The 13,121-nt window shown below is 40.5% G+C and overlaps 1 protein-coding gene across 1 annotated transcript; it reads left to right on the forward strand.

Moving 5' to 3' along the window:
• Positions 1–1,900: 1,900 nt before the first annotated feature.
• Positions 1,901–12,048, forward strand: LOC139578120 (cytochrome c oxidase subunit 5A, mitochondrial-like). Its single transcript, XM_071405358.1, has 5 exons — positions 1,901–2,388; positions 5,435–5,554; positions 9,380–9,501; positions 9,814–9,931; positions 10,672–12,048. The coding sequence occupies exons 1-4, from the start codon at positions 2,316–2,318 to the stop codon at positions 9,919–9,921; spliced, it is 423 nt and encodes a 140-aa protein (XP_071261459.1). The 5' UTR covers positions 1,901–2,315; the 3' UTR covers positions 9,922–9,931; positions 10,672–12,048.
• Positions 12,049–13,121: the final 1,073 nt, after the last annotated feature.

Raw genomic sequence — 13,121 nt, forward strand, 5'->3', positions numbered from 1 at the left:
TTCAACATTTCACATTTCACTACACCTGTTGTATTCAGCATTTCACAACACCTGTTGTATTAAGCATTTCACATTTCACTACACCTGTTGTATTCAGCATTTCACTTTTCACTACACCTGTTGTATTCAGCATTTCACATTTCCCTGCACCTGTTGTATTCAGCATTTCACATTTCAATACACCTGTTGTATTCAGCATTTCACTACACCTGTTGTATTCGGCGCATGTAACTAATAACATTTGATTTGATTATTCCCCAATATGGAATTGTACATTTAAGATTCAGGAGCAAATATTACACTGATGGATTTTCAAGCTGCATTTGAACTGCTTTATCAAAAACCTCAATAATAAAAAAAAACTAATGATGTTCTCGCCAACTCAAATATTTTTGTCAGTTTATAATATCTCTGCAGTTTACGTTTCGCAGCTCAATGTCAGATTATGCTTGCTACTTTGAAGAATCTCAAATATGTTTTGATTTGTTTAACACTTTTTTTGGTTACTACATGATTCCATATGTGTTATTTCATAGATTTGATGTCTTCACTATTATTCTACAATGTAGAAAATAGTAAAAATAAAGAAAAACCTTTTAATGAGTAGTTGTGTCCAAACTTTTGACTGGTACTATATATATATATGTGATGGGATGTATAGACATTATGGACAGTATGTGGATAGAATATGTAGTATATCTATAGAATGCGTACGATAGAATAGTATATGTACAGCATTAGTTGAATAGGATGGCCTTGAATAGAATACAGTATATACATGAAGTGGGTAAAACAGTATAATGCAGTGTTTCCCAAACTTGGTCCTCAGGACCCCAGGGTACACGTTTTGGTTTTTGCTTTAGCACTACACAGCTGATTCAAATGATCAAAGCTTGATGATGAGTTGATTATTTGAATCAGCCGTGTAGTGCTGGGGCAAAAAACAAAACTTGTACCCTTTGGTGTCCCGAGGACCGAGTTTGGGAAACCATGCATAGTGTTACCTGGTCTAATTAGCAAAGTAAAGTTGTTCTAATTAAATCCTTATTGTCATTGGTCAATAAGTGTGGGTGGGGTTGAGGAGATAATTGTTAAATTCTGTCCTTTTCATCCAGCTCAGGGTTGAACAGGGTTGAACTGCATTGTCGGAACTAGAAGCACAAGCATTTCGCTACACTCGCATTAACATCTGCTAACCATGTGTATGTGACAAATAAAATTTGATTTGATCACCATTATTATTTTAGAAAATGAACAATGTGCTCAATAGCAGTTTGTTGTGTCTTGTATGTACAGGCAGTTGCCTTAGGCCAGGGATGCCCAACCTTATTCCTGTCTTTTAGGTTTTCAGTCCAACCCTAATTTAGCGTATCTGATTCAGCTAGTTAAGGTCTTGTTGAGCAGCTAATTAGTAGAATCAGGTGTGTTTTAAATTAGGGTTGGACTGAAAACTCACAGGACTGTAGATCTCCAGGAAGTGGGTTGGACAGCCATGCTTTAGGCTGTTCTTGTAGACTCTCCTTAGTCCCAGTAAGGGGAGAGTTAGGCTTTGTTTAGAACTGGATAAAGGGTAATCCCTAGTTACGCTGTTTAGCATTTAGGCCTAGTTTTAGCTGCAGCAGGAACCCAATTGAGGGGCTGCGCTTTAGACTCAGTCATCTTGTAGACTCTCCTTAGTCCCAGTAAGGGGAGAGTTAGGCTTTGTTTAGAACTGGATAAAGGGTAATCCCAAGTTATGCTGTTTAGTATTTAGGCCTAGCTTTAGCTGCAGCTTTAGACTCAGTCATCTGTCATTTTTTTTCTTCTGACTGTTGCTGCTATGGACAACTGTGTGAGACAAGCCATGTATCCTGAAATTCAGCATCTCTAATAAATGCAAGTATTGTTTTTGTACAATGATGGGTCCTCATTCTATCACCTCCCTTGGCTACTCTCGGTCCGCTTCCTTACAAGTAGTTATTGACTCAACATTTTCAGCTTTTTAATCATTTTAATTTGTAAAAACGTCAAAACAAAATTCCCATTTGACATTGTGGGTTATTGTGTAGATCAGTGGCACAATATCAATTGATCAATCTTTAAATTTGGACTGTAACACAACCAATGTTGGGGGAAAAAATAATTTTAAAAAGTCAAGGAGCGTGAATACTTCCTGAAGGCACTATGTATTAAATGTGAGTGGAGAGAGTTACTTTTATAGCCTTGCGCATGCGCCGTGGGAGCTTGGTATTGAGCTACTAGCTAACATCCTTGAGTCAAAGTCTGATCCCATCAATATTTGCTTGTCCGTAACGTTAGCTGACTGTCCCTGCATCATGTTTCGAGCCACCGTCCGACTTTCAGTGTCCGGTGCCCGGAGTTTGACACGGCCACAGCTCGGACGTACAGGTATTATTGTGTTATCACCTAATTTCGAAATTTGGTACATTCATGCGGAAATCACTGTCGGCAGTCGTTATTGGCTGTCTAGCTAACGTTAGCATGTTGTTACTAGCACAATCAGTTGCGGATGGATAACTACAAAATACAAGTTTTCGGTGAACTACAAGTGGTAGACGTGTTAGCTGAGCTATATCACTTTAATCCTTAAAACAAATGTAATGTTTTAAAAGCGCGTAGTAATATTCAAGTGTTTAAAAAAAATATGTCCTTGCAATGACCGACTACTTGAGGTGAGGCTTAGGCCTGTAACTAGCTAACAAGTTAACCAGCTAATGCCATAACCATGGCTTGTATGTGTCTAATGCTAGGTAGCGAATTAGCATTGGATAGCAGATGGCTTGCCAGCCATGTCTAACTAGGTAAAGGTTCTCGTTAACTAGCTTACGTTTACATATAGACTGGAATGGGCAACTCTAAATGCTAGATTGTGCTTTTAAACCAAGGACTAACATTAGCTAGTACTAACAAGGCAGCAACTAGCTAGCATACCAGCTCGGCTAACTAGTAGGTAACTACTGCTCAGAACTGCTGGTTAATAGTGCATGCTGCATAATCCATTAAACCGCTCACTGCTTTGGTGCCTATTGACGATGGTATATTATGGCCAGGGGTATTTTAAGATCCCTGAAGCTCGTTCTGAACATGGGCGGCCACCTTTGCTTAATTAGCTAGCATGCTCCAAACACCGGTGTGAAGGCTTCAGTGTGGCTGGTGCCTAGCCGAATTTAGTTAACCGTGTATATGACTCCCTTAAAATACCTTCGGCAATAGTACTGTTTGTCCATTTTGAAATTTGAAGCCAGTATTCACTTCCTCTATAGTCTGATCGGTCCATTTGTTTTTGCAGATATCTTAATTGCACAATTTTACAGCTAAGATGTTTGGTGCAGTATTTCTCAATGAGAAAATGGTCATGAACTAGTAGTCTCTCGTTGAATAACAAAAATACTTTATTGAAGAATCCCTACTGTTGACCAATCACCGATGAAGGGGTGTAGACTTCGGCTCCGTACTTCCGTTTTCCTCAATATCATTTGTGCCCGAACAGCCGAAAAAAAAAACTTACCGAAGTCCAAAACAAACAAACGATGTCATAAGTACGAACTGTTTCGGCTGGGAAGCATGCAGACGCCTTATGCGTAACTGGGGAGGAAGTGTCGTTCACTTCAACTGGAGGCACACACAGTTTATGGATATGTGCAAAGCTGCTACAGTAAGTGTTTAAGACTATTTCCCGCTTATATGAAAGGTAAGGGGCATATCAGTATATGGTTTGAAAACCATTTATCAAGTGACGATTATTGACTTTAAAACGTTAACACAGCGTCGGAATTTTAGTTCACCAACCGTGGTCGACGCAAACCACTGAAACCCCTATTGTTAAATTAAGAAGGGTTTTCTAGAGCGAGGTGCTCCAGTGCATTGCATAGCTCCAGCCATAGCAAATGCCATTACTGGCATAACTTGTTAGCTATATTTTCTCAACCTATATTGGAACATATTTGGTTCTTAGAAAGCATAACTTACTTTGCCTGGCTACCCAGACTCCTTGCTACGGACAAACGCGGACGTTAGTATATTCTCCACAATGAGTTTGGGTACCTCCCTGACCCTTCACTGAAAGCTCACACATTTGGGACTGTCGGATTGGTTGGACCAGACCCAGCTCACAGGTGGGTAAAGCAGCGTTAAAAAAAATGTTTTGTAATTGGCTTTGATACTCTGATTGGTTAGAAGATCCAAATGCTGATTACTTTGTACAACACCCCTCGTCACCCCAAATGACTAAAAATGATGGCAGTCTCAGGCTGAAGTATGTAGCGAACGACAGAGCAGCGGAAGAATTTAGTCAGTCGTCGGGCTATAATTTACTGTGCCGTCAAACCTGGCTTCCATTCCCTCACCCTGAATGCCCTGTTGGACTGTGAACAATTTAAGCGGTAGTGGTGCCATGACTGCCATCTAGCTAGGTCATGCAAGTACACTGGCGACAATCCAACTGGACTCCACAACCTTTCCAAGTACTCTGGGGCTGCATTTACACAAGCAGCGCTATTCTGATCTTTTTCACTAATTGGTCTTTTCACCAATCAGATCAGCTTGCAGAAAGATCTGATGTGATTGGTCAAAATACCAATTGATGGGGGGGGGGGAATGTCAGTTTTTACTTATTTACATCTACAGCCCTAGTAGATGTAGCCAAATACACTTGATTAGGGATGGCTCTGCTACCCAACCCCTGACCTTATACATCAGGTTAGGGCTGGGTAGGGCCTGTTTTTTCCCCCATCAATAACTAGGGTACGGGCAGAGCTCGGTTATCACTAAATGGATCATTTTGAAGCTGAGTGCTCTGCTTGCTGTGCAGTAAAGTCATAACATGGTGTCAGAAGTGCTTCAACCTCATCAAATATAAGACAAATTATTTCACAAAATGTTCGCTTTTTATCGGAGTTTAGAGTAGTTAAATAAATAAATGTTATTTTTCATATGCGCCAAATTACAAACGGTGTAGACCTTACTGTGAAATGCTTACTTACAAGCCCTTAACCAATAATGTAGTTCAAGAAATAGAGTAAAGAAATTATTTACCAAATAAACAAAAGTAACACAATAAAATAACAATAATGAGGCTATATACAGGGGGTACCGAGTTTATGCGCGGGGGTACAGTTAAGTTGAGGTCATTTGTACATGTAGGTAGGCGTAAAGTGACTATGCATAGATAATCAACAGCGAGTAGCTGAGCAGCCCAAATGTTGTTGCTATGGATACTCAGCCCCTCCCATGTTTTGAACTGGCATCTGAATATCTGTGGCAATGAAAGTGGTCTGTGGCCCTGACTAGAGTCTGAGGCGATGCTCTAGTCAGACTATAGGCTCTCTATTCCCCAAAGAAAAGGGGGGCGGGGCTGACTCCCAAAATCCATGGTGGTATAAGACTGAGGTGCTGATGACATTTTGTTTAATAATCCATGTATCTTTTCCTGCAGCTCCCCTGGCACAGAGGTGTTACTCCCATGGTGGGAAGCTGGAATCGGACGAGGAGTTTGATGCCCGCTGGGTAACCTATTTTAACAAGGCAGATATTGATGCATGGGAGCTGAGGAAAGGTGAGTGACGAGGAAATCACATGGTCAGCCCTACGATTATGACGAGAACCATAGTGCACAGTTGCATTGATTTACTTGGAAGAGAGTATGTAGATGGAGAGAGATTTACAGTTGACTAGATATCAGTAGTTCTCAACTAGGGTTGTGGCAGTCATGACATTTTGTCAGCCGGTAACTGTCATGCAAATAACTGCCGGTCTCATGGTAATTGACCGTTAATTAACAAAGCATGTTTAGCATCTTCACGCATAGCCTACGAGCCACTGGTGCGGACCTTTGGAACATCTACAATTGAAAGTCTAATAAATCAATTCATACTGAACAAAAATATAAATGCACCAATATAAAATATTTGTCTTAATTACAGTTCATATAAGGTTCAGTCAATTGAAATAAATTAATTAGGCCCTAATGTATGGATTTCACATGACTGGGCAGGGGCGTAGCCTGGGAGTGCATGGGCCCACCCACTGGGGAGCCAGGCTCAGCCAATCAGAGGGAGTTTTTCCCCCACAAAATGGCTTTATTACAGACCGACATACTAAAGAAAGGTCTCAAGAAACGCATTGTGAAAATGTCTATTTCAGAAGAAGAGAATACCGTATTCTGAGTCGTCCGTATGTTGTGCCCTGATCTGGTTATGCCATATGGCTGTAGGCTACACTAGTTCATTTAGCAGACAAGATTTGCTTATGATTATTTTAAAGTAAGAATAATACAATTGAACGTGGCTGAAATAAAACAGAACATGTATTTTCACCAAATGATTTCCGGAGGAGTTGAACGGTTAACAAAATTATTATTTGAAACAGGTCCTCCTATATGCTTTACTTTAGAGTTTTTAATTATTTTATTTTTTATGCAACTTTAGTTGTGATACGAACCTTAAGCTATATGTTTTGGTTTCTAATACATTCTTAGGCTGCATGATGCAACTAAATATGTTTTGAAAAAAGTTGCATGAAAGGCATGACCTCTGCTCAGTTAATTGGTCAGGCTACACACAATCAGTCTGTCATTCACAATGTGACAAGGACTTGATGTTATTCTCACCATCAGACTATTCTCCATTTTAATTTGGTATTTACATAACCTACGAATGTGGTGAATTATCTTTTTTTTTTAATGGTTTTTAGAAATTTTTGCAAATTTATTAACAATATAAAAATGTGTATTACATTTACATAAGTATTCAGACCCTTTACTCAGGACTTTGTTGAAGCAGCGATTACAGCCTGGAGTCTTCTTGGGTATAACACTACATGCTTGGCACACCTGTATTTGGAGTTTTTCCCCATTTCTTCTCTGCAGATCCTCTCAAGTTCTGTCAAGATGGATGGGGAGCTTCGCTGCACAGCTGTTTTCAGGTCTCCAGAGATGTTTGATCGGGTTCAAGTCCAGGCTCTGGCTGGGCCACTCAAGGACAGAGACATGTCCCAACCTTCGCCCCAGTCTGAGGTCCTGAGTGCTCTGGAGAAGGTTTTCATCAAGGATCTCTCTGCACCTTGCTCCATTAATCTTTCCCTCGATCCTGCACTAGTCTTCCAGTCGCTGCCGCTGAAAAACATCCCTACAGCATGATGCTGCCTCCAACATGCTTCATCGTAGGGATGGTGTCAGGTTTCTTCCAGGCGTGACGCTTGCCATTCAGACCAAAGATTTAATCTTGGTTTCGTCAGACCAGAGAATCTTGTTTCATGATCAGAGTCCTTTAGGTGTCTTTTGGCGAATTCCAAGTGGGCTGTCGTGTCTTTTACTGAGGAGTGGCTTCCGTCTGGCCACTCTAACATAAAGGTCTGATTGGTGGAGTGTTGCAGAGATGGTTGTCCTTCTGGAAGGTTCTCCCATCTCCGCATAGGAACTCTGGAGCTCTGTCAGAGTGACCATTGGGTTCTTGGTCACCTCCCTGACCGAGGCCCTTTTCCCCAGATTGCTCAGTTTGGCCGGGCGGCCAGCTTTAGGAAGAGTCTTGGTGGTTCCAAACTTCCATTTAAGAATTATGGAGGTCATTGTGTTCTTGGACCTTCAATGCTGCAGAAATGTTGGTACACTTCCCCAGATCTGTGCCTCGACACAATCCTGTCTCGGAGCTCTACGGACAATTCCTTCGACCTCATGGGTTGGTTTATGCTCTTGACATGCACTGTCAACTGTGGGACCTTATATAGACCGGTGTGTGCCTTTCCAAATTGTCTAATCAATTGAATTTACCGCAGGTGGACTCCCAAGTTGTAGAAATATCTCAAGGATGATCAATTGAAACAGGATGCACCTGAGCTCAATTTCAAGTCACATAGCAAAGGGTCTGAATACTTAAGTAAATTTAAGTATTTCTGTTTAGTTTTTATAAATGGGCAAACATTTCTAAACCTGTTTTCGATTTGTCATTTAGGGGGTATTGTGTGTAGACAGAGGGGGGGGGAAATACATGTAATTTATTTTAGAATAAGGCTGTAACGTAACAATGTGGGTAAAAAGTCAAGGGGTCTGAATACTTTCCGAATGCACAGTGCATACATGTCAGCCTACTAATTATACAAATGGGCCCTATTATATTTCAAAATTAAAATCAAATTCGCTAGCTTCTACTGGCTTTATCATGGTTTAAATGATTCCAACTCTGTATAATACAGTACAGTAATACAGTTCACTCAAAGATTAGCCTACTGGAGATAGTTTCATTGATTTACCCAAGAGAACATATAGCTAGCTCCATCTATGGGCTTTAATGTTTTTCACTCGTGCGTAATGTGCAGTAGCCTTTATCATATGTATTGGATAACGCCGCAATCCTTTGGGCTCATTATTAAATGTATTTTTTTAATATAGTACTCCTAAAATGTATTTCATGTATGGCTCGTTAGGCTCCGGGAGCATCAGGCTTGAATTTTCGATCAAATTTCTAATCAAATCCAGACGTATTTATATACTTTTGAATGACACTTCCGGTTTTGGCGGGAAATCCTGGGTTACCTGGGAATAAAGTGATTTATTCTCGGGCTGGAACATTTTTCTAAAATACAGGTATGCACTTGAATAGAGGACTCTCTTCCTGCAGTTCATTTTCATGCCAGCCAGGAACGCTACTCTTGTCGTGAAGCGACGCGATATTAATATTAATTCATTAATATTAGCTAAGTTGCGAAATAAATAGATGGGCCTAGCCGATAGAACGCTGATGTGATCTTTTTAATATGGCCCATCAACTTTCTCTCTCAGTTGCGTAGCCTATAGAAAAACTGTACAACATGGCTTTTAATAGAAAGTTATTTTAAATCCATGCATCAACCAGCAATGAGGAGCTGGCTCTCACTGAACAGGTGCTCCTATTACGCTCCAACTCAATGCCAGGGCTCTTTTTTAATTTTTAATTTCATTAGCATTTGATGTCAGAGATAAGAGGGACATTAGAGCACTGAGTACCAGGCCATCAGCACGTTTTTGTAGGCTGTGAATGACCATCAGCGACATCCGAGCATTTTGAAGAAGCCTAGTTGCCATGACTCAACGGTCATGACTTGTGACTGCCGATGTGGCGGTCAGATGGTCACCATGCCAGCTCTATGCTCAACCTGTTCTGGTTACTGAACCCCAATCATATTTTCCTCTGCCCTGAGTCTTCCCCGGGGGTAATGGTAGTATGGCAGAACCAGCGCCCTAGATGAGCAAAACATTTTTAAAGGAATGATTTGAGTGAACAACTCTATCCTTTTGGAGTCTCACAGACCAAGTGACTTGCCGTCATTAGTTTTGAATAAGCAACTGTTGTTAAAAGTAGACCTCTTCTATCATCCTGTGGTAACTAACCTGACGTTGTTTGTCCAGGGATGAACACGCTGATAGGATACGACCTGGTGCCTGAGCCTAAGATCCTGGAAGCAGCCCTCCGAGCCTGCCGCAGGTTAGATGACCTGGCTAGTGCCATGCGTATCCTGGAGGCTGTCAAGGTGAGTTGGAGGATGCTCCTCTGAACCTTTAAAATGATAACGATCAGTGCTACAAGAACACGTGTTGAATGGCATTGTTTCAGCATGACCCCTTTGAGTGGCCTAGTCACTAGTCTATCCCCTATTCTGTATTTTTCCTCTGGACATGAGGTATATTACAAACTCCCAATTTTATATATATATTTTTGTAATCATTCTGCTCAGAAATAAGCAAAACATAAAAGCTGCAGCACCTCTTTTTATATATCATGTTTTGCTACACATCGTCCCTGACATTTTTCTCAAAGCAGTTGGTTTATGTTCTTTCCCCAGGACAAATCTGGCCCCCACAAAAACATCTACCCATACTTAATTCAGGAGCTGCGACCAACACTAGATGAGCTTGGTATCTCTACACCTGAAGAGCTTGGCATGGACTAAGTATAGATCGGTAGGTATCCAATGGACATGCACTGTCTAAGCAATAAGGGCCGAGGGTGTGGTAATAAGGGCCGAGGGGGTGTGGTACCGCAAAGCCCTGAGGTGCCTTATTGCTATTATAAACTGGTTAACAACGTAATTAGAGCAATAAAAATAAATGTTTTGTCATACAGTCTGATATACCGGCTGTCAGCCAATCAGCATTCGAACCACCCAGTTTATTACAGTCTTTATACCCTGAATGCCAAATGAACCCCTACAGGCCTAGGCCAGGGATGTCAAACATACAGCCCGATTCAGCCTGTGGAGGGTCTAATCGCCACACGTTTTGTTTGTAATTTTAAATAATATTTGTATTGGGGGGGGGGGGAACAAACTCAATATGCTTTAAAATAACTAAAACCGAATTGAAACTGGTGTAGAAATTATAATTATTATTTTTACTGTGTCCAGCTTGCTGATAATCACTGAAATGAAAGCTAGATAGTCAGAGCATAAAACAATCGAAAACCAATGGGTGAAGGAGTATCTTTGGGCAAATTGACAGCAAATAAATATAACCAATTTTCAGTGCGGCCCTTCGGACCTAGTTAAAGACTAAATGAGTGACGCCCTAGGCAGTTGTATAGATCTTAGAGGATTGGATAGGTGATGGCTCCATCTTGTATATTACCCTTAGATAGGCCTAGTGGAAATGCAGCAATATTGCTTACACCTGTTCTCTAACTGAAATCATTTTTCCCTCCCTAGTTTTCTCTGGGCTGCTGTTGTCTCTGGGACTCTCTGGGCTGCTGTTGTCTCTCTGGGACTCTCTGGGAACCTTGTACTTCGTCTTTGCCTCGTATAATGTGTGATTATTTAATTTGGGCCTTTATTAAGTTCTTTTGCTTGTAAAATATTGATGAACCTAATAAAGGGAAAAAAATCTTTTTTTTTTTTTTTTTATGTGTCAAATGTGCTTCATGTGTCAAATTGTGCTTTATGTGTCAAATTTGTTAAGAACAAATTCTTATTTACAAAGATGGCCTACACCGGCCAAACCCTAACCCGGACGATGCTGGGCCAATTGTGCTCCGCCCTATGTGATTGCCGATTGACTGAACTACAGATTGCCTTGCGTCATAAAGAACTATTAATTATTTGTAGATCAGTCACAATTTAACCAAAATGCCTCACGTCTGCTGGGGCGGCAGGTAGCCAAGTGGTAAGAGCTTTGGGCCAGTAACCGCAAGGTTGCTGCAGCGAATCCCCGAGCTGACAAGGTAAAAATCTGTAATTCTGCCCCTGAACAAGGCAGTTTAACCCACTCTTCCCTGGTAGGCCGTTACTGTAATTGACCGTTGAGGGGGTGGGTGAGGTCTGTCAGGAAGTCTAGGACCCATTTGCAAGGACCATTCTAGCCATTTCAAAGTAGTCCATTTTCATCATTGTCTGACTGTGCTCAACTCAGGAATCGCCACCCAGTTGACTACTTTAAAATGGTAGAAGCCCTCCGGCAATGTCCATGCTAAAACGCATTATCTGTGATTTTAGTCTCTCTGACAACAGGCTGATGACAACTCTAAGTTAGTTTTTGGGTATGTTGCCAAAAGGTGACCGAGCCATAGAGATGGATAGAGGACTCATTTGTATCGGTGTTATAGCATCTGTGACAGCATGGGCAGCCACTCAGTGCATGTATAACCTAACCATTTCAAACATCTATTAAATCAAATAAACCTCAAGTAGCAAATGAGCAATTAAATTTTTTTTGTTTACCAAATAAGATGCTCATTGACCTCCATACAAAACTCCTCACTTCTGGGCAGTGTTGTAAAGTACTACTGAAGTAGTTTATGTTTAAGTATTTCTACTTTAATATTGATATATTTGGCAACTTTTACTTCACTACATTCCTAAACAAAATAATGTGCTTTTACTCCATACATTTTCCGTGACACCCAAAAGTACTCGTTACATTTTAACAGGAAAATGGTCCTATTCTCACACTTATCAAGAGAACACCCCTGGTCATCTCTACTGCATCTGATCTGACGGACTCTAAACACAAATGCTTCTTTTGTAAATTATGTCTGAGTGTTGGCGTGTGCCCTTGGCTATTCGTCAATAAAAATAACATAACAAATGTGTGCTGTCTGGTTTGCTTAATATATAAGGAAGTTGAAATGATTTATACTTTTATCAATTTGTATTTGTAACATGCGCCAAATACAACAGGTGACAACCTTACAGTGAAATGCTTACTTACAAGCCCTTAACCAACAATGCAGATTAAAATAAAAACAAACATTTTAGCAATTCCATTTACTTTTTATACTTAAGTATTTTTAAAACCAAATACTTTTACTCAAGTAGTATTTTACTGCGTGCCTTTTACTTGAGTCATTTTCTATTAAGATATCTTGACTTTTACTCCGGTATGACTACTGAGTACTTTTTCCACCACTGCTTTGGGGTTTATTTTCGTGGATACATTTTGGGCAGAGAAACCGCTCACTTCGCTTCTTCCTCTGTCCATGGTCTCTGAGATCCTCCGTACATCCTGACCTTGAATGATTTGCTTTACAATGTTTTAATTCCTTATATTGCATTCGAGTAGCACTATAGCACCGGAGAACGTATAAGCCTACTACTAAACGAAATACTCTTGCACTGCTCTACCGTGACTATAGCAACTGGTGATGCAGTCCGTCATGTTATAGTATGTCTATGCCACCAGGGAGCAGAATCGAGTCCTGACTTTGATAAGTACTGTAACAGATTTTTATTTGCGGTTTTGACTAGAGTATAGTTTGTCAGAATTTACCATAATGCACTTTTTTATAGCCGGTTAGGATAATTAAGTTAACGTTAGGAAAAGCGTTTATCTAAAATGCACCAAAGAAAATCCACGTTCGACTTCAATTTGACATAAACTATATTCTGTATAAACCATGACCTTTATATGCGCTCATCACGCTGAAGCGCATGGATGGCCTCCATTATAAAATGGGGGAGACTACATCAACATGGCCAAAGAACAGATCTAGATATGGATTGTAGGCATATACACAATTATTCAAAGGGTTATTGCATAAACATGGTATGGTTATAGTTTGATGGTATAGAAATATGCAATGCAAAGACATTGATAACCGCTGTCTGGTCTCTGCACCAGTGTAAAATGTGATCGTACTTCCTAGCATTGTTTTTAAAGAAAT

The sequence above is a fragment of the Salvelinus alpinus genome, chromosome 6 (genome assembly GCF_045679555.1).
Source record: "Salvelinus alpinus chromosome 6, SLU_Salpinus.1, whole genome shotgun sequence".
Classification (NCBI taxonomy): domain Eukaryota; kingdom Metazoa; phylum Chordata; class Actinopteri; order Salmoniformes; family Salmonidae; genus Salvelinus; species Salvelinus alpinus.